Source organism: Lithobates pipiens, unplaced genomic scaffold (genome assembly GCF_037356315.1).
Source record: "Lithobates pipiens isolate NorthernLeopardFrog02 unplaced genomic scaffold, aLitPip1_a1.2 Scaffold_23, whole genome shotgun sequence".
Lineage (NCBI taxonomy): Eukaryota > Metazoa > Chordata > Amphibia > Anura > Ranidae > Lithobates > Lithobates pipiens.
Window position 1 is genome coordinate 119,296,090 of NW_027507785.1, and position 27,673 is coordinate 119,323,762.

Below are 27,673 nucleotides of genomic sequence, written 5' to 3' on the forward strand. Positions count from 1 at the left end.
GGACTTGGCCACACACGACGAACGAACAGTCCGCTGAAACTTGCGCGATGACGTGAACGGCACGTACGACGGGACTAGAAATACGACGTCCTATACACTGCAATGCAACCTTCGCCGTGTAAATCCTTTCTGAGCATGCGCGGAACTTAGTTTGACGAACAAGCCTACACACGGGCGGACTGTCCGCTCAAACCAAGTTTCAGCGGACAGTTTTACGGAATTTCCGAAAAACTTTGTTCGTCAGACTGTCCGCTGAAACTGTCCGCTGAAGCCCACACACGAGCGGACTGTCCGCCGAAACACTGTTCAGCGGACAAAGTTGGGCGAACAGTCCCCGCGTGTGTACGCGGCCTTAGGAAATAATCCAGGCCTTTCTTAAAGCAATCCACTGAGCTGGCCATAACCACCTCTGCAGGGAGTCTATTCCCTATTTTCACAGCTCTTACTGTGAAGAAACCTTTCCATATTTGGAGATGAAATCTCTTTTCCTCTAGATGTAAAGAGTGCCCCCTTGTCCTCTTTGTTGACTGTAAAGTGAATAACTCGACACCAAGTTCACTATATGGACCCCTTATATATTTGTACATGTTGATCATATCCCCCCCATAATCTCCTCTTATCAAGAGTGAATAAATTCAGTTCCTCTAATCTTTCCTCATAGCTGAGTTCCTCCATGCCTCTTATCAGTTTGGTTGCCCTTCTCTGCACTTTCTCCAGTTCCCCGATATCCTTTTTGAGAACTGGTGCCCAAAACTGAACGGCATATTCCAGATAAGGTCTTACTAATGATTTGAACAGTGGCAAGATGATATCTCTCTCTCTGGAGTACATACCTCTCTTAATACAGGAAAGGACTTTGCTCGCTTTGGAAACCACAGCTTGGCATTGCATGCTATTATTGAGCTTATGATCTACCAAAACCCCCAGATCCTTCTCCACTATGGATTCCCCCAGTTGTACTCCCCCTAGTATGTATGATGCATGCATATTCTTAGCCCCCTAGTGCATAACTTTACATTTCTCAACATTAAACCTCATCTGCCACATAGTCGCCCAATTAGACAGAGCATTGAGGTCGGCTTGTAAATTGGAGACATCCTGTAAGGACGTTATTCCACTGCATAGCTTGGTGTCATCGGCAAAGACGTAAATGTTACTTTTGATCCCAGACCCAATATCATTTATAAATATATTAAAAAGTAAGGGTCCCAGCACTGAATCTTGGGGTACACCACTGATAACCTTAGACCATTCAGAGTAAGAATCATTAACCACTACTCTCTGAATTCTGTCTTTTAGACAGTTTTCTATCCATTTACAAACTGATATTTCCAAACCTGTAGACTTTACCTTACACATGAGCTGTGTGTGCGGAACTGTATTGAACACAGTTGATATTGTAGTAATCCTATGTAAAGAAAGTTTGCGTAGTCCAGTCGTGAATTAATGATTGTTCCAACTACCACTGCTTTGTCATTCTTTGGGATAAAAGGGATGAGTCTGCATAGCATGCGTAGCAGATGGTGAGATCCACTGACTACTGCTCCTATTTGTGCATCCATTGACATTTGTGAGTCTAAAATAACCCCAAGACTCTTGGCCTTGGTCTTTGGGGAGATGGTCTGCCCAAAGACTGTGGGTGAAGTCCAGGAGGTTTTGGTTACGGAATTATGATTTGGGTGTAGGATAAGAAGCTCTGTCTTTGATTCGTTGAGTTTGAGGGAGTTGGTGGTCATCCAGTCTTCTACTGAATTGAGGCAGTTTTCTAGTTGTTGGTGGTGATCTTTTTGTCCAGTGATACGGAAATAACGTTGCGTGTCGTCAGCGTATGAGTGGAAGCAAAGGTCTGAACATCTGACGATTTGGAGGAGTGGGTGGATGTAAATGTTGAAGAGAACTGGTGACAAAGGTGATCCTTGAGGGACTCCGCAGGTGACTGCCCGGGATTCAGAGAAGAATTTTCCTAGTTTCACTGTCTGTGAACAATTTCCTAGGAAGGACACGAACCATTGGAGATCTGCGACTTGGACTCCGGCTACTTCTGTGAGGCGGACGAGTAGAGTATTGTGGTCTGTATCAAACGCTGCGCTGAGGTCTAACATTACCAGGAGACATGACTCTCTGTCATCCACTGCTTCTCCATGATCTTCGAAATGGTGTTAAGGCTTGTAATTGGCCCTGTTTGGGTCCTGAGGGTCGAGGTTAGGTTTCTTTAGCAGAGGTTTGACGATGCCTTGTTTGAAGGTGCTAGGAACGATCCCTTCTTGGAATGATTGGTTTATGAGGTGCGTTATAGTGGGAGCCACAATGTCGGAACATTCTTTCAGTAGTTTTGTGGGGATGATGTCAATTGGTGAGGTACTGTCACAAAGTTTATTGATGATGTTTTTCGTGGTGTCCGCGGTAATTGGGGTAAGTGAAAATTTTGGCGGTTGTGGAATGTTGGTGTAGATATCCTCTTTTTGTTTTTGATGGCTGAGGTTGGCTGTTTTCTTCTGACAAATTGTTTTCCTGATGGTTTCGACTTTATCAATGAAGAAATTCGACAGTTTGTCACAGTAATCTTGGGATTCATTTGCTGGGGGCTCTAGGCATACCGGGTTCATTGATTGATTGACTATTTTAAACAGTTCCCGCGGGCAGTTTAAGGCCGTTGAGATTGTATATGACAAGTGATTCTTTTTAGCTTTGAAGATTGCTTTGCGATAATTCTCTGTGAGACCTTTGTTTTTTGAGTGGTTTTCCTCGTGGGATTTCTTCTCCATGTTCTTTCCTCTCTTCTGCGTTCTTGCTTTAGTAGGAAGAGGGAGCCATTAAACCATCCAGAGTTTTTCTTCCTGATGAGAGCCCTGCATTTTGGGGCTACCGAGTCTGCTGATTGCAGTAATGCCTTGTTCAGGGAGTTGAGTGTTTGCTCCGTAGAGTAGCTTAAGGTCATTGTAGTTGTATCTTATTGGATAGAGTGGTTCACCAACTTAGACTATTGAGTTCTGATCCATCACATATAATTCAGATTACAAAAAACATTGAATTAAAGGCTGTAATGTAACAAAATAGGTAAAAAGCCAAGGGGGTGAATACTTTTGCAAAGCACTGTATTTGATCCCCTCTGCGTTTTTTATTTTTTGTGCTATAAACAAAAAAAAGAGCGACAATTTTGAAAAAAACTAATATTTTTTACTTGTTGCTGTAATAAAAATCCCTAAAAATGTTTTTAAAAATCAAATTTCTTCATCAGTTTTGGCCATTATATATTCTGCTACATATTTTTAGTAAAAAAAAAAAAACATAATAAGCGTACATAAGTGCAAAAGTTATAGTGTCTACAAACTATGGAATAGATTTATGCCATTTTTATACATTTTTTTTACTAGTAATGGTCAGAACTGCAATATTGCGGCTGACAAATTGAATACTTTTGACACATTTTTTGGGACCACTGACATTTATACAGCGATCAGTGCTGTAAAAATGCACTGATTACTGTATAAATGTCACTGGCAGGGAAGGGGTTAACACTAGGGGGCGATCAAGGGTTTAAATGTGTTCCCTCGTTTGTGTTCTAACTGTGGGGGGATAAAACAGATAGAAGATATTATTGTTCCTAGCTAGTAGGAGCAGACGATCTGTCTCTCCCCTCCTCACAGAACAGGGATTTGTGTGTTTACACACACACATTCCTGTTCTGGCTCTCATGCCTGCGATTACGCGTGACCAGTGGTCATCACAATTGCCGTCCCCACACATCGGCTCCCCCGACATTTAAAGGGCCGACGTACAGCTACGACAGTTCGCAGGATCGTGACGACCAGCCGCAGTATAATAACGGCGGCTGGTCGGCAAGTGGTTAATTGAGTTGCAGTTCAGTGAGTAAAATAAATATTTGATCCCCAAGCAAAACATGACTTAGTACTTGGTGGAGAAACCCTTGTTGGTGTAGCAAGGTCCCCAACCCCTAGAGGCCTAATGGTGACCTCCAGAGTCAGGGAGAGTTGACATCCTTCTTTGTAACGTGGGTTACCAGGCATGATGGGTGTAATGCAAGAAGGCATGCTGGGCGCCAGTCACTTTTTGAATGCGAACAAGAGATTTATTGTTTCTTAACAGAACTGTGGAAGGGGGGGTTAGGGCCAGGACACCCTTGAGTAAATGTAATGCTAATTGGCAGACTCTGAGACTTCTATAGGTAGACAGATAGTTCAAAGACACATGCTAGTATCTGGTCAAAAATATTGCCGTTTTTGTTGGTTATCCATGTAAAATCATTACAACAACAGAGATGTAAGCCTTAAGATATTGATATTTGTGCTGTGCCTTATCCTCCCATGATTCCTGGTTCATAAATAGAGATGAGCTCCAGTGTGTTCAGATGCTCATCTGAATTCACATGACTGAGCCTGCCAGGACGCTGTCACTCCTAATGGGCCAATCACCTATGACTGAGGCATTCCCTGCCCCGCAGACGGCTGCTGTGTGTATAAGGGCGGCTGCTGAGTGGAGAATGCACCTGTTGCAGACTGCTCCATTACAGGTGATAGCCTATTGGCAGGCTTGGCCATGTAGGTTCAGATGAGCTTCCAAATACGCTAAAGCTCATCTCTAATTATTACCACGCATCATGGGAAATTAAGGACATGCGAACACACCAGAGGTCATCTCTACCCATAATATATATTATGTATATATTATATACAGTGGCGAAAATAACTATTTGATCACCTGTAGATTTTGTAAGTATGCTCACAAAGAAATGAAGGGTCTATAATTTTAATCATAGGTGTATTTTAAATGATAGACAGAATATCAACCAAAAATCTAAAAAACAAAACAAAAAAAACACCATGCAACAAATGTTATTAATTGAGTTGCAGTTCAGTGAGTCAAATAAATATTTGATTCCCAAGCAAAACATGACTTAGTACTTGGTGAAGAAACCCTTGTTGGTGTTGCAGGTCCCTGACCCCTAGAGGCCCAGAGTCAGGGAGAGCAGACATCCTTCTTTGTAAAGTGGGTTACCAGGCATGGTAGGTGTAATGCAAGAAGAAATGCTGGGTGACAGTCAATTTTTGAATGCGAACAAGAGATTTATTGTCTCCTAACAGAACTGTGGGAGAGAGGGTTAGGGCCAGACACCCTTGAGTAAATGCAGTGCTAATTGGTGGGCTCTGAGACTTCTATAGGTAGACAGCTATACAGTGGAAAGACTCCAGCCAGATAACACTAATGTATAAGTAAGACCGCTGTCTCCTATGGCAACCAATCTTGCAACAGTCAATAAAAGGTAGTTGTAAGTAACTCTTGGTAATACAGAACAGTCCATTTCTTATCTCACAGTATCTCACTGTAGATCTTCACTCACTGAGCTCCCAGTCTCTCACTAGACTTCCAGATTCCAGTCGTCACTGGATCCCCCTGAGCTCTTCCACAGCTATCCCGCTGTATACTCCTCAAGCGTCGCCCCCGCTATCCTGCTGGGTCCCTGGTATGTGTCCCTGATATAGGACTCAGGCTTCCAGCCTAGCAGCCCGGGGTGACATAACACATGTCCACCCAGACAGCCGTCAAGGTGGCACAGAAAAGAATCTCTAAATACATACATCCAATAATCTATTATATTAAAATTAGACATAATAGAAACCTGAGAATTACTAGAAGATAAAAATTTGGGAATAAAATTGTTGATAAAAAACTAGAAATTACTCAGGAAGCATTTCAGGTCAAACTCTATGTTCATACCCCCAGGTGTAAGTGTATGCATAGTATATATCCATTTTGATTCTTTCTGGCTTATTGTTCTAATTATATGACTTCCTCTCCATGCTTTTTTATATTTTTATATACCCCAAAACTGGAGTTGAGATGGATCTTTATTATGTTTTAATGCAAAATGCTTTGATACATTGTGTTTAGGGAAGCCATTTATTATGTTTTGCACATGTTCCTGTATTTTTACTTTCAGGACTCTCTTGGTTCTGCCAACATATTGCAAATTGCAACTACACTGGAGTACATACATTACTCCCTCAGTGTGACAACTTATAAAATCACAAATGGTATATGATTGGCCTGTAGTGGTGGCCACAAATTCAGTTCACTTTTTCTGAAAATGTTTTGAGTGACGACAGGCATAACAGTTCCTGCAGGGATAAAATCCTTTTCCATCAAAGAACGTGTATGCTGGTTTGGGTGCTATACACGTTCTTTGATGGAAAAGGATTTTGTCACACTGAGGGAGCAGTGTATGCACTCCAGTGTAGTTGCAATTTGTGGAAGGAGGTATATTTTTACTCCAAAACGCATCGGGTGCAAGAGTATCACAACTTACCTTATGTGCAGTGGTGGCTTCTATGTTAATGTACTTTTTATGTTTTTATGATACTTTATAATTAATAAATTACTGTTTCCTGAAAGGCTCCATGGCAGCATACGTGTGGGTAGCCCCGCCTCCACGATTACCCAATAGGACCCAACTCCCATAAATCTTTGCTCCTGGCCACTATCAGTGTTCCTTTTTTGTCCTCCCCAGTAGGACCAGATGGTTTCTTTCCTGGAAATAAAACTTCACGACGATCGATTGGCTGATTGACTGAGAAATTTTCCTCCGATAGGCCCTGACTGTTAAGCAGGGTATGGAGAGTATTTGCAGAGTAGCGCTGAAGAAAGGATTTCCTACCTGAGTGCGCACGGTCTGTGTCCCGTTGTTATGGGTGACCATTATCTGCTGGAGGTATGGCGTGTGTGTGTTCCAGTCCGTTCGGCCAGGTGATCGTTGGTGGAGTGGTGAGCCTTTTATCTATCCATGGCAGCATTGTATTTGTGTGTATTTCTTTTGTTTGTCTTGCGGTCTCCTCCATGCCGTTTGCGTTCGCTTCCGCGTTCCAAGCAAACCTCTCTCCTACTTCCGGGTTATGCAGGCGTTCTGCGCATGTGCGAACCCGGTATGAGACCGAGGCTTGGTTCCCGCGCATGCGCGCGAGCGCCTCGCGTCTGACGTCGGCGATGACGTCACGGGCACCAAATTTAAAAGGCTTTGGAAGCTGTCAGAACCCTGGGAATGTTTGCAGTGGTCGCAGCGACTTCCCGGGGCTGTCAGCGCGGCGGTTTAAGGTAAGAGCGTGTCCCTTAGGCTGGGGAAATGCTTTTTTAAAAAAAAAAAAAAAAAAATGTGTGTTTTATTTTTTTGGTTGCAGTGTTTCTTAAACTGTGGGTTTATTGTGAATATGGACGCCTTACTGCCTCCTAGTGGCCAGCCCGCTCATGTTAGGTAGGTCTTTTAGTATTTATGCTTTTTATATATTGGAGAGAGTGTTTGGCATAGGTAGGATTGACTGTATATCCTTTTCTCTCTCTGTCTGTTTTACCCTTACAGCCCTTCTGGGTCTGATCCACAACCTAACACTTCTAGACGCAGTGGATCATCAAGATCACACCGCCATAAATCCTCCTCAAGATCTAGCCAGCATAGGTCAAGATCTGAACAGCATAATAAGAATTATTCTCACCCCCCTGCTGCTCACTCCAGCAAGCGTACGGAAAAATCATGCTGGGGGTGCAGGATGCCTGTTCCTTCGGACGTATCCTTATGCGATCATTGCTTCTCCAAAGCTGCAGATGAAAGGGATGGTGCAGACCAGCGTTTGGAGTCAATAGTAAGACGGGTTGTGAAGGAGTCTCTGCAGGAGAGGGATGCTCTACAGCTGTGTGAATCCCCGTCAGAATTATTGGCTCCTCCACCTGGAGAGAACCCATTGCAGGAGACATGGGAATCCTTTCAGCCAAGCCGCCTATCTGCTCCCATCTCAGATAGTGAATCTGACTGTGAGGATCCTGGTTTAGGTTTTGACTATGGACTGGTGCCTTCATTGGTCAAAGCAGTGAGAGAGGCTCTGAAGTGGGAAGACCCTATTACTTCCCCACCAAAGCAGAGAAAGTTCTTTAAACAGCTCAATAAGGAGCGACAATTTTTTTCCCTTCCTTTCAGAGTTGGGTGACATTATTACCGAGGAATGGAGCAAGGTGGATAAAAAGGGTTCCATGCAGTCAAAAATCCTGAAATTATATCCCTTTAAAGAAGAGGATGTGAAGCACCTGGAGTCAGCACCACTGGTGGATGCAGCGCTCATGCGTTTGGTGAGATATGTAACCCTACCCTTAGAGGATACGGTATCCTTTAAAGATCCTTTGGAAAGGCGGATCAATTCAGACCTTAAGAGGATATATCTGACTTCTAGAATGGCTTGCAAACCAGTGCTTGCAATGGCAGCAGTATCCAAGGCCATAGAATCATGGGCTGATTCTGTAGAGGAATTCCTGAGGGGTATTTCTATTGAATCAGCAAAAGACTCCCCTATTCAAGAAATCAGGATGGCGTCTGCCTTTTTGGGGGAGGCATCTATTGATGTTATCCGCCTGATATCTCGGGATATGTTAGCAGCAGTCTCAGCTCGCCGTGCGTTATGGCTCCGTCCATGGCTGGCGGATCCAGCATCCAAACAGGCCTGGTGCCGTATTCCCTTTGAGGGGTCATCTTTGTTTGGTAACAAGCTGGATACTGCCATATCCCGGGCTACAGGTGGGAAATCTGGGTTTCTTCCCCAGGACAGACGTCTTCAAAATCAAAGGCGTCCATTTCCTAGAAGACAAGGCCCTGATCGTGCCAGGGAGGCGCGGAGCTATAGACCTGGTCGAGAATTCTCAAGGTCATGGAGATCCAGGCAATCTTCTTTCAAAAATACCTCAAAAGGGGGTTCGTCCGGCAAGCAGGATTCCGCGAAATCCTTTTGAAATTGGGCCCGCTCAAACTTGTCAGGTGGGGGCTCGTCTTCTCCACTTCAGGCATGTTTGGGCGGCCTCAATTCGGGATTTTTGGACTGTAAAAACAATTTCCTCAGGTCACAAGTGGGGTTTTATCAGCACCCCAAAGCTAAGATTTATTCCCACAAATCTTCCAGAATCAAAAGAGAAGAAACAAGTCCTATTGACCTACGTGAACTCTTTACTGGATCAAGGCGCAGCCGTTCCCGTTCCAGAAGAAGAACGTGGAGAGGGCATGTATTCCCCTTTGTTTCTGGTTCAAAAGAAAAACGGCACATGGAGGCCGGTAATAGATTTGACCCATCTCAATTCCTTCATTCGCAAAGAGAAGTTCAAGATGGAATCTCTGCTTACCATCCAGCAGTCCGTGTATCTGGGGGACTGGATGATATCAGTCGATTTGAAGGACGCTTACTTCCATGTTCCCGTGGCAAAGGAGTTTCAACAATACCTCCGCTTTGCAGTAGGCATTCAACATCTTCAATTTACATGTCTTCCCTTTGGGTTAACAACGTCCCCACGGGTCTTCTCCAAAGTTCTTTTGGCAGTTGTGGCCTTTCTCAGAGTCAAAGGTGTTCGTCTCCATCACTATCTCGACGACCTTCTTCTGCTATCCCAGAACAAAGATCAGCTCTTGGAGCACAAAGACCTAGTCATCTCCACTCTACAGGAGTTCGGGTGGCTTCTGAACTTAGAAAAGAGTCACCTAGATCCAACTCAGTCTCTTGTTTTCCTAGGGGCGCAGTTCAACACAGCAGAAGGTACTATCGCCCTTCCAGAAGAGAAGGTTGGAGTCATACGAGACAGGATTCATGCAGCCCTTGCAGCATCCCATCTCTCGGCCCTCCAATGTCTGAGGGTGATTGGCACAATGTCAGCCACCATTCCCATGGTAAAGTGGGCCCAGTGGCACACTCGTCCCTTTCAGAAGGGGTTTCTACAACAGTGGGACTTATCCAGCCAGACACAGCGCATATTCCTCACTCCAGCCATGAGGACGTCTCTTCTTTGGTGGCTACAGGGGAAGAACCTGCGCAACCACCATTCAATCATTCCCATCTCATGGGTCACGGTAACTTCAGATGCCAGCAACCAAGGATGGGGCGCTCACTGCCTTTCGGAGGTCGCTCAGGGCAGGTGGACGTTTCCATCACAGAGAGTCGTCTCCAATGTTCTGGAGCTAAGAGCGGCCTTCCAGGCGCTTCGGTCATTCCATCATCTGACAGCGAATGCCTCGGTCATGCTAAGGTTGGACAACACAACCGCGGTGGCTTACGTAAAGAAGCAAGGGGGAACTCGCAGCTGGTCCCTGTTACAGGAGACGGAGCCAATAATGAATTGGGCTCAGAAGAATTTGTCCAACCTTTCTGCAGTCTACATCCCAGGGGTGCAGAATGTTCAGGCGGACTTCCTATCGCGTGTCGAGTTGGACAACAACGAGTGGTCTCTACACCGGGAAGTATTCGATTGGCTCCTGACCTTAGGATTGTCCCTGGAAGTCGACTTGTTCGCTTCCCCGTGCAATCGGAAGCTTCCGAAATATTACTCAAGGTTCAGGGATCCCCAGGCATATGGGATAGATGCCCTCACAGAACATTGGAAGTTTCAGACAGCTTACGCCTTCCCTCCAGTTCCGGTGATCCTGCAATTCCTTCGGAGACTCAGGTCAGAGAAGGTGGAGATTCTCGCAGTAATTCCTTTCTGGCCCAACAGACCTTGGTTCCCTCTACTGCTGCTCCTCAGTTATCAAGAGCCAGTTCCCCTGCCTCTCAGGTCGGATTTGCTATCTCAAGGCACAAGGTTACATCCATGCCCATCATGTCTGAACCTCAAGGTATGGTTTTTGAGAGGGAAAGGCTAGAAGCTCTTGGTTGTCCGGAAGAGGTCATCCCAACCCTTCTCAATTCCAGACGCGGGAGTACTAATAGGGTATATGAGCGTATATGGTCCAAGTTTTCGGCCCATATGTCCTCCAGAGAAAATTCTTGCAGTTCTCCAACAATACAAGACATACTAAGCTTTCTTCAAACAAGCCTTGATTTACCTCTAGCTATCAGTTCATTGAGAGTCCAAGTATCGGCTATTTCAGCCTTTACGTATTTCCTGGGCAAACCATGCACTGGTACAACAATTCTTCAAGGGAGCTACTAGGCTCAGACCCCAAAGAAAACCAAGGTTTCCTAAATGGGACCTCCCTTTAGTGCTGGATTTTCTCTCAAACCTTGGAAAGGATTCTACGGAGCCTCTGTCCATAAGGGATCTCACTCTCAAGACCATCTTCTTGGTAGCTATAACCTCAGCCAAGAGAGTTTCTGAGATTAGGAATCTAGGTTCGGAAGAACCCTTTCTGACTTTCTTTCCAGATAGGGCAGTATTGATTCCCATGTTGGGATCGCATCCCAAAGTAACCTCGGTCTTCCATGAGAATCAGGAAGTTGTGCTTCCCACTTTCAAAAACTCAGAGAGTCAGGATGTTCATCCTCTGGACGTAGGACACGCGCTGAAACAATATTTGGAAGTCACAGCTCCCTTTAGACAAACGAAATTTCTTTTTGTTCTCCCTCATGGCAAGAATAAAGGATTGCGAGCTTCGGCTAGATCTATCTCTACCTGGATCGTTCAGATCATTCAGAGGGCGTACAGAGCAAAGGGCTTGGCTCCTCCTGAGGCATTAACGGCTCATTCAACACGGAGTATTTCAACATCGTGGGCAGCTTCTCGCCATGTGGCGCCTGAAGTTATTTGCAGAGCGGCCTCTTGGTCTTCTATTAATACCTTTGTTTTTCATTACTGTGTAGAGCCAGCGGCTCTGTCTTCTGTTAATTTTGGTTTGCAAGTTTTGTCGGTTGACAATGCTAAATAAACTTTTGTTCTTTGCTCGACATTTTGCCCACCCGGGTGTGTTTGGCGAGTTATTTCCCACACGTATGCTGCCATGGAGCCTTTCAGGAAAACGGAAAATTTATATCAAATACTTACCGTAATTTTCCTTTCCTGATAGGCTCCATGGCAGCAGGAGTTCCCTCCCAAATGTCTGGAGTCGGCTAGTTACGGAACACTGATAGTGGCCAGGAGCAAAGATTTATGGGAGTTGGGTCCTATTGGGTAATCGTGGAGGCGGGGCTACCCACACGTATGCTGCCATGGAGCCTATCAGGAAAGGAAAATTACGGTAAGTATTTGATATAAATTTTCCGTTTTTCTTGTACCTTATTATACTTTTTTATTTGATATGTGCCTTAAAAGTCCATTTGAGGGGTTTTTTGTTTTTGAATTCTATTATTGGATGTGGCACAAAATAATGCACAAAATTGTCGTTCATACAAATTTCTCTTAGGGTCATAGTCAGCATTTTTCTTCCTCCAAACACGGCAAGTCCCCCTCCTCAAGAAGGCACGTGTACAGTCATGCCAATGAACATCTAAATGATTCAGAGAAAGATTGGGAGAAAGTGCTGTGGTCAGATGAGACCAAAATTTGCTCTTTGACAAATAACTCGACTTGCCAATTTTGGGGGAAGAAATTTGTTTTTTTGGTTGATATTCTCTCTATCATTTAAAATACACCTATGATAAAAACATTATAGTCCCTTTATTTCTTTGTAGGTTGACAAACTTTGAAAATCTGCAGGGCATCAAATAATTATTTTCCCACTTTACATGCAATATTTATGATCACTCTTAGTTTGTGACCGGTTCCATTCAAGCAACCTCGTTTTCCTCCCTAAAACACTTTTTTTTTCTTCTTTCTACAGTGTTTCCTCCCAAATGGAGTCAGAGATAAGACAGACAGTTGCAAGGGAACATGAACAATACACATTAAAGATCCCTTTTAAATATGCTAACCTATTGCCACCTATAATTTGAGGAAAGGTGGACCGCAGTAGTTTTATTGTGCTTATAAGACAGATTAAGCTGTGCACAGGATAATACCTCCCAAATAGGCAGAACTTTTCTTCAGTTCTATTGCATTTCTGAAACATTCAAATATTGGTTTTAACAGTAGCTGTTTTAATAACAATGCTCTTAAGCCCCATACACAATCAGTTTTTCTGCTGAGGTTTTCCTTCAGATTTACCAAAACCATATAATATGAGGTCAAACCTTAGGAGTTTCAATTTGTATGCAATCAGGCAGGCCCTTCTACTACATGGTTTTGGTAAACCTGAAGGAAAAACTCAGCAGAAAAACTGATAGTGTGTATGGGGCTTAGGTTTATTGTTCCTTAAGGGCTCTTGCACGTGGGCGTGAGAAAAAAAATAGAGTGTTTGAAGAACACAAACTATTCCTGTAAAATAATATTTTAAAAAAATTTGAAAATGTTAAATATTAAAGGACCCCTTTTGTGGGAGATCAATGGAGTAGACATTGTTGACCTTTGCGTTTGAAAATGCTAGTTCCTTGGCTATTATTCTGATGCTTTGACTTCTTTGCTGATCCAGAAAAAGTACATTTCTGTGTAATTCGGACACTTTCTTAGAACACATTTACAACAGGCTTGTTCTGGGTCAGACACAGGCAGGCATCTAACATTTTTAGAAAGAGGCAGGCAATGGCAGCCCATTCTGATGACAGACATTTTAAAAGAAAGTCATATGTGTCCACATCCTGAGCAAAAATCACTACATCCTGCTGGAAAAATTTAATATATGGTTTAGAAATCCATTCTTAGAAAACCAGCAAGGTTTATTGCGTATACCATTTTAGTGCTTTTCGTAAAGGAAATTTGTCACAAGAGAAATAAAAGAAATATTTAGGTGGCCATTTCTGACCTCAATGAATGGCAAGCAATACAGCGCACAAAGGACAGATGTATTGAGAGAATGCAAAGCAGCGCAATAGTTGCCACAACTTAGTCTACAACAGGAGGCTAGACACTGGTGAGTAAGCAGAAGAGTGGGACTCGGTTTTGCTGGTTCTCTGTAAAACACGTTTAAACAATGTTTAGTCATTTTGTAATGAACAGTACATGAACCAGTGCAATGCAGAATACAAAAAATGTTTCTAGCACTATTATTATAACCTTTGAGTCTACTCCAGGACAAATCATAATCATGGTATATTTTTGATGCCACAACCCCTTTAATGCTATACTAAAGTACTAACAATAATTTACAAAGCCATCCATAACTATGACCCCAGCTACATCACTAACCTAGTCTCAAAATACCAACCAAGCCACTCTTTTTGGTCATCCCAAGACCTTCTGCTCTCTAGCTCCCCTGTCACCTCCTCCCATGCTTGCCTTCAGTATTTCCCCAGAGCTTCTCCCATCCTTTGGAACTCGCTATTCCAATCTGTCCAATCTGTCCGACTGTCCCCTAATCTATCCATCTTTTGACCATCCCTGAAAACCCTTCTCATTAAAGAATCCTATCCTGCTTCTAACTAATACACTGCTTTACTTTCTCCATCAGCTCACCCCTACAGCTATTACCTTTTGTATCAATTTAGAATGTAAGCTCTAATGAGCAAGGCCCTTATTCCTCTTGTAGCAAATTGTAATTTAACTGTAATGTCTGCCTTAATTTTGTTAAGCGCTACGCAAACTGTTGGCGCTATATAAATCTTGTATAATAATAAATATTCCTGTATAATAATACTGTTAGAAGGTTTAAAGTCTGAACATAAATATATGATCTCCATTACTTTTACACTTTCTTTTTACAGGGGCTGTGAGGGCTTCCAGTATATTCCCTATCCTCAGTGTAATTCTGCTCTTCATGGGAGGGCTTTGCATTGCTGCCAGCGAGTTCTACAAAACCCGACACAATATCATATTAAGTGCTGGAATTTTCTTTGTGTCTGCAGGTAAAATATATCATTCTTCATACAGAATTAATACTTTTCTGTTTAGATACTTTTGTTTGGTACTGTTTATACTGTCTGGGCAAAAAGTGTTCTAAAGTGGTCCTAGGATGCAAAATTGTAATTTACAGGAGTTATAGGGTTTCATTGAAAATTTTGTGAAAATTAGTCCAAAATGCATGCACATCTGTTATATATTTTGCCTCTATGCTGAAAACTCAGCACTGGTTTTCATCTGGGTGTTCTCTGTACCATGCTGCACCCTACCATAGGGTCCCCCCACAATCACACTAAGACTCTCTGAAACCCCAACCCCCATATTTATACTCCTTGTAACCCCATTCCTTACAGTAACCCTCCCTGTAACCCTATTACTTTCAATCAGTGCTTTTTTTTCTCAGAGAATAGGTCCAGGAACTCCCACCTTCTAAGACCCCTTTCACACTTGTGAGACTTGTCCTGCAACTTGGGACTGCAAAGTTGCATGACAAGTCATACCCCATGATTTCCAATGAGTAGCAGTCATATCTGTGCACCTTAAAGTTGCACTGACTTCCAAGTAGTCCCTGTACTACTTTGGTCCGATTTTGATGCGGTCCAGAGATCTCAAGTTTACACAGGCATTCTCTGAAATCACATCAAAATCACTGTAAATTCAAAATAAAAATCATGCGACTTTCAAGTTGTGGCAATGTGAAAAGGGCCTAAGTCACTCTGTGTCTCTGCCCCCTACCCACCTCTAAGCACTGACCCTTGGTTCTGCCCCTACCCACCTCTGAGCACGGACCCTTGGTTCCACCCCCTACCCAGCTCCCAGTATGGCCCCTTTTAGAGAATATAGAGCCAAGTATCATTTTGTAGTGCTAAGTAATTTTAATGGAATTTGGTAATGACAACAACAAAAGAAAGAAAATAAATCCCCCGCAGCCAGCAGAAATAGACCCCCCCCAAACAATAGACCCCCCAGCAGTAGCAACAGATCTCCTAGCAGCCATAATTAATAGGCTCTCCAACAGCCAGCAACAGTAGACCACTATCGAAGCAGTAAATCCCTTCCAGCAACAATTGACCCCCAGTAACCCCCCCCCCCAGGTCCTCAACCAGCAACAATAGATTGCCAAGCAAAAATAGATCCCCTCCAGCACAATAGATAACCCAGCAGACAGCATAAGTAGACCCTATGTCACACCCCAGCACCCCTTGCCATTGCATACATTCACTACTGGAAGTGTCCGGAACTGTGCTCCCCCACGTTCCTGCTGAAAAAAAGCCCTGCTTATAATAACCCTCTTTGTAACCTCATTCCTCATGCTAACCCTCCTCTGTAACCCCAACATTTACACTAAATGTCCCTATAACTCCAACCCTCACACTAACCCTACCTGTAACCCCAACCTTCACACCAATGCTCTCTGTAACCCCAACCCTGACACTAACCCTTCCTGTACCTCTAACCCTCATAAATACACTAATTTCTCACACTAACCTTTAACCCTATCCCTCACATTTCCCTTTTCAGCTTCAGAATCTGGACCAATTTTCCACTGTGACTATTGTACGGTGGTTGCATTTATGCATTTATTTGAATACAGACACTGTTTGGCTGAAACTTTTCTGCACAACTCCTTTGATTTTTCATTCAAAGGATGTCAAGCAGGAGAATGGCTTCAGGGCCAGCCACGAAGTGATAATTTACTTTTTGGTCAGTTTAACCCTCCCTGTAACGCCAATCCTCACGTTACCCTCTAAGAAACCTCACCCATCACATCACAATTACTTTCCCAGTAACCCCAATGTTCACATTAACCCATTTTTTAGCCCTACTCTCACACTGACACTCCCTAATGAAAACTCATATGCATACTCACATCTCCTGTGCTGAGATTTTTTGCATTTAAGGCTATCCACTCTATGCTAAAACCAGCCGAGACGTTAGCTTTCTCCTCTCTTAAAGCTGGGTTCACACTTATGCGAATTGGATGAAGTTTTCACCGCATCCAACTTGCATGACAGGGGATTGTAACCGGCTCTCTATGGAGGCTGCGGTGCGGATTGCACAGGGGCCCAGGGCATCTTTGGCTCTGTTTCAGGTCCGAATTCAGGAAATATTTTGGGCCCAATTCGTGAAACAGATAACATGGATGCACCTAACCCCTGCCATGAGCCACATCCTTATAAAAGCCCAGCCTAAAGAAAGCTTCGTGCTAAAAAATATTTTAACATGTCTGACTTTAGATCGATAAAATTTTTTAGTGATCCAGGTATTTGTAAAAATATTTATTAAATAAAATTATGTTTCTGAATGTTTTTTTTTTTGCTTCCAATGTGAAGGGTACAGCATGCGCTAGACAAGCACATCTTAGTAACAATCCAAGCAGGTTTTTCCAGTTTTGTTCAGCAAAGCAATAAACAATTAGCCTAATACAGGAGGGCCTTGTACAGCAAATCCATAACATAAAGCAAACAAAAATATCTGCTCATGAGCCCCTTTAGCATTCTGTCAATAGTCAGCCTTTCACCCAGCAGCAGGCTGTAACAGCAGAGAGAGCCCTTGAACCTAAAGGACTGGAGGCTTTATCCCAAAGCTCTACAAAAGCTCCGGGGCCCAGAACAGGGCCTATTAGGATCTGAAAAAACAACAAAATTTGTTTTGACCATAACAGACACAAACCCTAGCGCCACTCACCATGTGTATGTGAGAAACCTAGGTGACACATATACCCATCCACAATCCTACCAGCAAGTGTCTCACCAAAAAAAAGCCTGTCTCTTTATTATCTATCTATATTCATGGATGTAGCAGCATTTTGTCTTATCTGACAGCATCCAAAGGCAGAATAAGACAATGGCATCTATGTATGAAAGTTCCAGGATGTAGGATATACACTTTCACTCAGGGCTTTTTGACTTAGTGCTGCACAGTTCTTCATTTGTGTCTGTCCCACTGCTTAAGAAGCCGTGCTGTCAGAACATCTGAAATGTTGGATGAAATGTAATGAATGTGCTAAAATAAAATACTTCACCTTCTTTCATCAAGTGCTTTCCTTTTATACTGAGGAGCTGTGGTGGATGCAGAATAGAGGTAACTGAACAAACAGGTCTTTTTGCCCAAATAAGGTAGGAATACCAGTTAAAGCATGACTTCAAGTAAACAGCTAAAAACAACATTGAAATACATATATGTTTACTGTTTTACCTGCAAAAGGATTGGCAATCCTATTCAGCCAGTCTTGTGATTCACACACATTTCTGAAACTGTACCAGGCAGTTTTTTCCCAGTTTAGCAATGCTCTTTTTGTGTTGCCTCCCTGCCCTTTGTACAATGAATTGGCATCATCACCTCTGTCCAATTAAAATAGAGGTGTGGCTGAACATTATGGCCAATATGTGTAAATCAGTGGCTAAAAATCCCAATCCCATTGCAGATAAAATAGTAAACATGTATGTTCTTTTTATCTTTGAATTCAGCTGACTGTCTATACTTCCACTTTTTCACAAGTTCCCCATAGTTCTTAACTCAATTGCATGTCCCCAGTTGCCCTCTAAGTTGGTGGACATACTGATTGCCTAGTGACTGAAGGAGAAGACTTAATGCCTAGGACCACGCTTTTAGTGATGTTTCGCATAGCATTAAGAATTACCATGTTATATGTGTTCTAGTTCTGAATTACAGTTGGCATCTTCTTATAGTATAATACTTTAACCTTCTTTCTCCTGTATAAATTTAACAGGTCTAAGCAACATCATTGGAATCATTGTCTACATATCAGCCAATGCAGGTGACCCTTCCAAAAGCGACTCAAAGAAAAACAGCTACTCATATGGCTGGTCTTTTTACTTTGGGGCCCTTTCCTTCATTATTGCTGAAATGGTGGGAGTGCTTGCTGTTCACATGTTCATTGACCGCCACAAACAACTGAGGGCCACAGCACGGGCCACGGACTACCTCCAGTCCTCTGCAATCACTCGCATTCCGAGCTATCGCTATCGTTATCAGAGGCGTAGCCGCTCCAGTTCCCGATCTACGGAGCCATCCCACTCCCGTGATGCCTCTCCTGTGGGCCTTAAGGGCTTCAACACCCTTCCCTCCACTGAGATCTCCATGTACACGCTGAGCCGCGACCCCCTCAAGTCGGCTGGAACCCCCACGGCCACTTATAACTCGGATAACAGCTTCCTCCAAGTTCATAACTGTATACCCAAAGATAATAAGGACTCTGCGCACACCAACACAGCCAACCGCAGGACCACCCCAGTATGAAACAGGATGGAGCAAGAAAAGAAAGACAAAGAGGGATAAAACAAAGAGGGTCAGAAAGCTAAAGTAGTGTGGTCTAGAGATCAGGATCTGTGTATCAAGCCTTTGGCTGTCATTTTAATCAACAAGTGAACTCTTTTGGTTCTAAATTAGGTTCCAAAGCTAGCCTTCCCATTTCTACACAGACACTACAACATTTAAATGCTAATTTCAAATGTTTTGGTATTCAATAGTAGCCCAGCCGTTTCTAGACTACTGTAACCACGTAAAAATGGAAATAAGTGTAAAAAGAAACTGCTGAAGTCATATACTAGTAACCTTCAATTTTTATTCATATTTTTAAACCCCATAAACTAAAATCAAATTTTAACATTTCTATTTTAAAATAAGAGCCAGAGCCAGGAAAGAGCATGAAGCCATCCCAGAAACTCAACATAAAGGAAAATACGTTCTTCACTTGACCTTCAGCGAAATTTATTGTACAAAGCAATTAAACAAAGTCTGATACACAGATCTATATGGCTAGGGCAGGGGCTTTTTTTCAAAAATAGCCTCAAAATGTTTCCATTAGCATAACTACACACAATTGCTTTGAAACAAATATCCTACATGGTCTATGGGATTGTCTGAAACAGAACATCTTACCAAATCAGAAAGTCATATCCAATGTCTAGAACCAGCTTATGTCACTTTAAATATAAGAACCACTGTTGCATCAAATATGCAGTAAACATCATAATTTAGAAACATGTGGAAGACCTTTAAAGGCTTTAATTGGTACATGCTAATATATAACATTTTGGGGTTCTATTTTTTGAAAAATGCATTCTGTCTAAACACACAGTTTTGCTTGTATGGGGATTAATAACAATAATTATAAAAATTGCCTTGCAAAACAAAAGAAACATATGATAGTGGGTACCCATGTTTAAACATTACTATTAAAAACATTTATGCAGCATATTTACTGGGAACGTGATAACAATATATAGCCACATTGAACAACATACTGCATCACCATCGTGTATACCATTACTGTGTGCAAAGGCAAAATGACAGAGTATGTGTGTGTGTGTATACACATACGTACATATACACACACACGTGCAAAGGAATTATGAAGTATAATGTTTTAATTTCTTATCTTGCTTAGAGGGTTTTCAATATTTCATGGAATTTGGTATTTTTTTGTATACCTTTACCCTGTACAAGCAAACTGTAGAATTTAACCCTTTCATTATATTTATCTGGTAAGAGTGAAAGGGTTAAACAAAGGTTCAATGGTGGAATGAAAGAGACTGAAAGGGCTAGAGACCCAAACTGAGCAAGAACGTGCAAGTACAGAGAACAAAGTGCTAAAAGAAGAAGAAAAAACAGATTTCTTAAAAAAAAGACAAAAAAAATCAAAACACATTAAAAAAAATTCCCAAAAAGGATAGAATGAACCAAACGAAGAAAAAAATGCATGAATTCCCTCTATGTACCTGTTCATTTAACTGATTCATTTAAAAAGAAAAAACGATCAAAGCAAAAGGACGAGAATACTGGGGCAAAAAAAATAAATAAATGGGGAAGGGGAGAAAAAAAAATGTGAAGCGATTTTCAATGAACAAACATGTTTTTTCTGGGTAGGGAAAAGTGGGTAGGTCATAGGATTTGTTTTATTTAATTATACTATATTTTTGTCTGAAATTATTTAATTTATTATTATTTATTCTTTTTTTTTTCTTTTACAAATTTAGTAGGGGCTGCATAAGAACGGATGCAGAAAATGCCAAGCCAGGTTTTTAAAACCAATTTTTTTTAGAAAACATTTGCACTGTAACAAAGATTAATAATATTCCCACATCAAAGACATTATTAAGAAATCTCAGAAAATAAAAACATAAATGCTAGTCAGTTTTCCTTCAGTCATCAAAGAAATATAAACACATACATATAAAAGTCTATACATAGAAATATATAGGTATAACTATATCTATATATATAAATGTATATATTTATATCACTTTCTATATAAATATATGTATGTGAAAAATATATATATATATTTATTTATTTTTCTATTATCATATAGTGTTAAGTCAATGTATTTAATTTACAGGGAATGTATGTTTAATAAGATTTGTGACATCTATCTTACATATTGGAAACATTTTTATTATAAAAAGAATATATATTTAATTTTCTTTACAAACATAAAGTAGATTAGTGCTGCATCAAATCAGCACTGGAGATGAGCTACAAGTATGGTATATATTTAAATTACTTATCCACTATACAGTGTATATTTTACATATACAAATATTGCATCAACGCATTAGTGCAAATATATGGCAGGATTTCAAATGGAAGTTGTATGGGATACAGTTTGCAATGCAAAGAAACACAAAGATAGCAACAACTAGCTTTTCCAGCTACCAGCACAATCCTTACTAACCCATATGTTTAGGACTTATAAATAAAGTATATAAGACTGTTGCATTTTAAAAATAGGTAACAATTGAGAAAATCTTTCCTTACTACATGTGTGGTCATCCAGACAGGGAAAAGAATCTGCACAGATGTTGTCATTGGTGGCTCTTGGGTCTGTAGGAAAATGTAATGAACCCCCTGCTTTTATAGCACTGTTCGACTGCTAGAGCCCAAGTACAATAAGAAAGATGAATTTTGTTCATTAAAATATAATATAGCAGTCTTTAGATGGGATAGAAGATCAAAGAGTTTCAATCAGCAAAGAAGAGCTGGTTCAAACTAAACAAACAGTGGTCGGACCTTTATATACACATATCAGGATTCCCATGGTGCATGGGCCAATACAGCAGATCAGTCACTGGAATGGGATCCACATAGGTTGCCATGTGCCCTATCAATGTCAGTCAGCTGAAGCATTTAAAAGTGAAATGATACGTTATATCTGCCATTCCCCTGTTCAGTAAGAGCAATTCTATGTTCTTTGAACTCTTACTGGACAGGATAGGGTAGGTTAAATTAGAAGTCATGGAAGCCAGGCCCCTGTAAAAATCTGAACTCAATCAAAGAAGCTCTATAGAGTCTAATAGAGTCTAAATGTAAATAGCAGACATCGTGTGGTGTTGGTTGTTATGTAGGACTAGTGGTTCAAATGTTTAACATTTCTGACAGGTTTAACTCAGTCAGAAAAGAGTAAATAAGTTGGCGATGACTTCTGATGTAGTCTCTGAGTACTTTCAGATAGCAGCAGATGTGAATACATATAGCAATTTTCTAGATATCTACTAGAGAGAAAATCTGAATAAAAAAGGTATATGTTGCGTCTGATTACAACTCAGCAGAATACATGAGACCATACTCAAAAAAAAAAAGATGAGGTTTAGTGGGCAAAATAAAAAATGGTTGTATCTGTAGGTGGATCATCACAATTCTTTATGGTGATCCTTGGAATACCAGGCACAGCCTATTACTAACTGTATTTATAAAATTAAATGTGTTTTAAAAGATGTGTTTCTAGGGCAATCAAGAAAATGCAGGATGAGTATATACAATGCTGTGAAAAAGCATTTGCCCCCTTCCTGATTTTTTATTTATTTTTTTGCATATTTCTCATACTTAAATGATTCAGATCATTAAAAAAAATAGTAAATCTAAGATGCAGTTTTTAAATTCTTATTTCATTTATTAAAGGAAAAAAGTTGTTCAAACCTGCCTCGCCCTATCTGAAAAAGTAATTGCCCCCTCCCATGCTAAATCATGAATGAACTGTGATTAAGCACCATTTTTTGGAAAGCTGAGTTAAATTCACTTGCCACATCCAGGCTTGATTACTGCCAGACCTGTTGAATCAAGAAATCACATAACTAGAAGCTGTCTGACAAAGTGAAGCACGCTAACAGATCACAAAAAGCCACACATTATGCCACAATCTAAAAAATTCAAGAACAGATTAGAAACAAACATGCATCAGTCTAGGAAGGGTTTCAAAGCCATTTATATGGCTTTGGAACTTTAGTGAACCACAGAGAGAGCCATTATCCACAAATGAAGGTAACTTGGAACAGTGGTGAACAGGCCTACAAAAATTACTCCAAGAGCATGACGATTACTCATCCAGGAGGTCATAAATGAACCCAGAACAACATTTAAAGAACTGCAGGCTTCACTTGCCTCAGGTAAGATCAGTATTCATGATTACACAATAGGAAAGAGACTAGGCAAAGATGGCATCCATAGGAGAGTTCCAAGACCAAAGCCACTGCTGACCAAAAAGAACACAAAGGCTCATCTCACATTTACCAAAAAACACCTTGATTATCCCCAAGACTTTTAGGCAAATGTTCTGTGGACTGATGAGACAAATATTTTACTTTGTGGAAGATGTGCGTTCACTTACACCTGGCATAAAACGAATACAGCATTTCATAACAAGAACATCATACCAACAGTCAGACATGGTGGTGGTAGAGTGATGGTCTGCTGATGCTTCGCAGCTTCAGGACCTGGACAACTTACCATAATTGATGGAACCATGAATTCTGAGCTCTACCAGAAAATCCTAAAGGAAAATGTCCGTCCATCAGTTCAAGACCTCAAGCTCAAGTGCACTTGGGTTATACAGCAGGACAATGATCCAAAACACAAAAGCAAGTCCACCTCCAAATGGTTCAAACAAATCAAAATTTAGGTTTTGGAGTGGCCTAGTCAAAGTCCAGACTTTAATCCAACTGAGATGCTGTATCATGACCTTACACAGGCCGTTCATGCTGGAAAACCCTCCAATGTGGCTGAATTAAAATAATTCTGCAAAGAAGAGTGGGCCAAAATTGCTCCACAGCAATGTGAAAAACACATTGCCAGTTATCGTAAATGCTTGATTGCAGTTGTTGCCGCCAAGGGTGGCACAACCAGTTGTTAGCTTTAGGGGGCAATTACTTTTTCACATAAAGCCAAGCAAGTTTGGACATCTTTTTTGCCTTAATAAATGCAACCATCTTTTAAAAACTTCATTTTGTATTTACTCGGGTTATCTTTGTGTAATATAAAATTAATCTGATGATCTGAGAAATTTAAGTGTGACAAATATGCAAACACGTTTTTACAGCATTGTATTTCCTATTTCTGTATGCTTAAATTTCCTTTCTCCTTAAATTTCCTTTCCTTTTCCTTTCTAAACACCCATATAGTAACATATAAAACCCTACTTACTGCACATGGAGGAGTAGAACATTATTTGGACCTTTACTGAAATAACACCCACATCCTGTGTCCTAATATCCATACTGGTACCCAGTGCACAAGGGTCTCTCTAATGTCGGTCACCTCAAAAAGTTCGAGAAAATCACCTCTTCAGAAGACAATTTGTGAACATTGGCCTTAGGTCATATGACTTTTAGAGGTAGCACAGAGCACTGGATACTGTAGAAATGGTTCCTCCACACTTATGTTACTACTTTTGAATATAAAGCTGAACTCCCAGGACATACACATTTATTTAAATATATTCATAAATAGATGCAAAGAATATAAATCCACTTAGTGTGCACCAAGTGTCTTGGTAAACTTAGGTATTGCTTTGTAAAAGTAGCAACGACCTTACCGCTGTGCTCCACATAGCCTGTGCAGAAAGCAAAGCTGTGGGAGGAACCCAGCAGGCCCTCCTACTACAGGATGTCTGCAGAAAGCTACAGGAAGGGGCAGATACGAGCCCAGTCATCCTGCAGAGGGCAGAGATCAGCAGGGGCCGGTCTTTATTACAGGAAGTTTCTGTACAGAGGCAAAGATATGGAATACACAAAGCACACCAAGATTCAAGAAAAGCCTCATCCACACTGGAGTTTTTGCTAACTCTCCTAAACTCCTTTTCTTCTGGCAGCAACACTTTGAGCGAAGAAAAAAAAAACGCTTTTAAACTCATGTAGCACGTTTAAGACTTTCAAGAGCTTGAGTGTTAATTCATTTTATTGTCCAAAATAAAAAAATGTCTGGCCACTGAAATTAATTCAATTTCAAGCACCTAAAGCATGTAGCGACCAGGCGCATTTAGATGTGTTTACACACGTTTTGGTGCGTCAAAAGTTTTTTGCCACAAATCTGCTCCTGGATTATGGGGGGGGGGGGGGTTTCTGCTTCTAAATGCCCCACCCACTGAACTCCTCTAAATGCCTGTTCTTGTGGACACATAGGCTAACAAATAATAAGCACCCCAGCACTCAAGAATTTAGACATAATTCACTTATCCTGGAGTTCAGCTTTAAATGAGCAGGATTTGGGTTTTTATTTCAGTATGTAATGGTTGGCTGACCTTTATCATAAAAATTACTGTTTAGACAAGGGGCCCCAGTAGAATAAAAATACCTGTTTAGTTTAAAAAAATACTGATTGCTGGAAGAGCCATACTTGTAGGCCATTTTCGGTAGCACTGAACTCTGGCTCAGATACTCCAATATTTGCTGACATTCCTGTCCTGGGTACTTTCACAGAAGCTCTAGACATTATACGCTTCCCCCCAACATCACAGGAGCGAGTGTCTCCCTGTTTGCAAAACTGAGCATGCACAGTGCACTGTCCCTTACCCTGGAGTAGCAGTGGTTTAGCCTTTAATATACTTTCAGGAGTAGAAAAGCCACATAAGCGTGTATTTTATAGTATTATTACAATAATATGCATTGGCCCAAAGGAACCAATCTCACAATTCTGGCAACTGTAAACTGAAATTGAATTGGTTGCTATCTTGCTATAGATTATTACATTTGACACATAATCTTTGTTTTTGCAATGCCTTAAAAAAAAAATCAGACAGCATACAATGTAAATTATATCTGATGCAAAATGACAGTTTATTCTTTACTGTACTTTACAACATACTGCATACAGCGTGCTATTTTGATAACTGCACAAACTCTGCTGCTCGCACAGTTACCCGCTAACAGCGTTGCACAATGTAGCCCTGACTGTATCATGCAGTGTGCTGAAAATGATGCAGTCATTGCAAATTTCTCTTCTCAGACTACACGATAGCTGAGACGCTTACTGCAAGAGGTTAAATACTGCCAAACTGAGATTTATTGTTTGCAATTAGAGATATAGGATTATCAACTAACAGTTTATAGAGAAGTTATAGGGAGCAGTTATGTGGCATAGTAAGAGGAATTATATAGGAGGATTATGTGGCATAGTAAGAGGATTATGGGAAGATGTTTATACTGAGTAATAAGAGTTATAGAGACTAGAATATGAAACAATACGATGAATTATATAACATCACACATGGATTATAATTGAAAGAATCCAACTCTGTGTGTCGGTGAAATTTTTATTGCTTGCTAATGTATCTATTTATCTATCTTAATGAAAGTTACACTTGAATGTCCCTTTAAAAAAAAAACTGCCCCAATTTTATTTATTTTTTTACAGGGGTAGTCCATGTGAAACTGTCATTTCAGGTTTAGTGGATGGCAGCAGGATGAAACACATAGTGGCTTCTTGGGGACTCTGACAGTGAGAACTCTGTGTCTGTATGTCCGTATCCACCTACCTTCTTCAGCCATTGCAAAAGAACCTGGTTCTCTTTGCTGAAGTTTGCATTTATTCTACATGAGGTGCCTCCAACTTTTCCCGTGCAGAGTTCTCACTATCATATACCTTGAGATATGTACAAAGCCATCACGTGCTTTAGCCCATCAGTATCCACCCATTAGCTGAAATACTAGTTTTGAGTGGACTGAACCTTTAGTTTTTGGGGCCTCAGGGAAAATCTGAAAAAAATGAAAATCAGCCCATCTCAAAATATTTTTTGTAGATTATTTATTAATTTGCTTAATGATATGAAAATTGGTTTTAACCGCCTGGCCTGGCATTGTCTGTGTTTGCCTATCTGTTTATAAACCTTGTGGTTTCTGGCCCTCTCTGGGAGGCACAGGTCGAAACTATAAGCTAAAGTCCCAAAACAAACACTGGGGAAGCTAGTAGGGATTTTCTGACTACCATTTAATTTATAAGGATAATTCAACAAAACAACCTTTTTTATTTTCTTTTTGTTCTTTTTTTAATAAAACGACAACTAAAAAAAATCAGATATAAATAAATGTAAATATGTAACAGAAGTCCTGGAGAGAAGGTGGATATGGTGAATTCTTTCATTATGGGGTCTTGGGATATAACATGATTGTTATTATTTATTTTTTGTCTCCGCTAAACACTGTGACATCCAAACAAGAGATGAGTTTAAAAGTTGCCCTTGCTGTACCTGTGATGTGTATACCTGTCATGGTGTAGCAATGTCTTTGAAATGGAGAGACTGCTGTTGACAGTGATGCCTGTGATGTGTATAGTGTTGTTTGTAAGGTTGAAGTGTGTGGCTAAGATAATGTGACCATTGATGAACCTTGGGGCGTTTGCTGGTATAGACCAAAACTATATGTCAATGGAGACCCTGCCCTGTAGCACACTGTCCCAAAAACAAGGTAAATTATTTAGAAAATAAACTGACAAATCCAGGCACATTCGAAGATCTGGATTTACTCACATTGTGTAGAGGCATTTGTTGGATTCATGAAGATTACCGCTAAAGGTTGTAAAGGGTAAATAAACATGATGGACTCCTCTGAATCTTCAGCTGATATGGACTAAAGACATCATAAGCAATAGATAATAGTTACCCGATCTGGCTTTCTTTGGTTAGAACAGACGACAATCAATTGTCTATGAAGTAATACTCAACAGGCCTAAGTACGTTTTCCCAAGAATGGTAAAAAACCTAGCTAATGTTGTCTACGCATGGCTCCCCCTACATTTCCTCAAACAGGAATGGTTGTGCAAC

The 27,673-nt window shown here is 41.0% G+C and overlaps 1 protein-coding gene across 2 annotated transcripts in view; it reads left to right on the forward strand.

The window, feature by feature from the left end:
* The window catches only part of CACNG2 (calcium voltage-gated channel auxiliary subunit gamma 2), a 287,473-nt gene extending 260,386 nt beyond the window's left edge, over window positions 1–27,087 (forward strand). For both annotated transcript variants that reach the window (XM_077452262.1, XM_077452263.1), the window contains 2 exons: window positions 14,484–14,624; window positions 18,353–27,087. In XM_077452262.1, coding sequence (XP_077308388.1) covers window positions 14,484–14,624; window positions 18,353–18,882 — 671 coding nt within the window. In that variant the 3' untranslated portion in view covers window positions 18,883–27,087. The remainder of the gene's footprint in view (window positions 1–14,483; window positions 14,625–18,352) is intronic.
* Window positions 27,088–27,673: the final 586 nt, after the last annotated feature.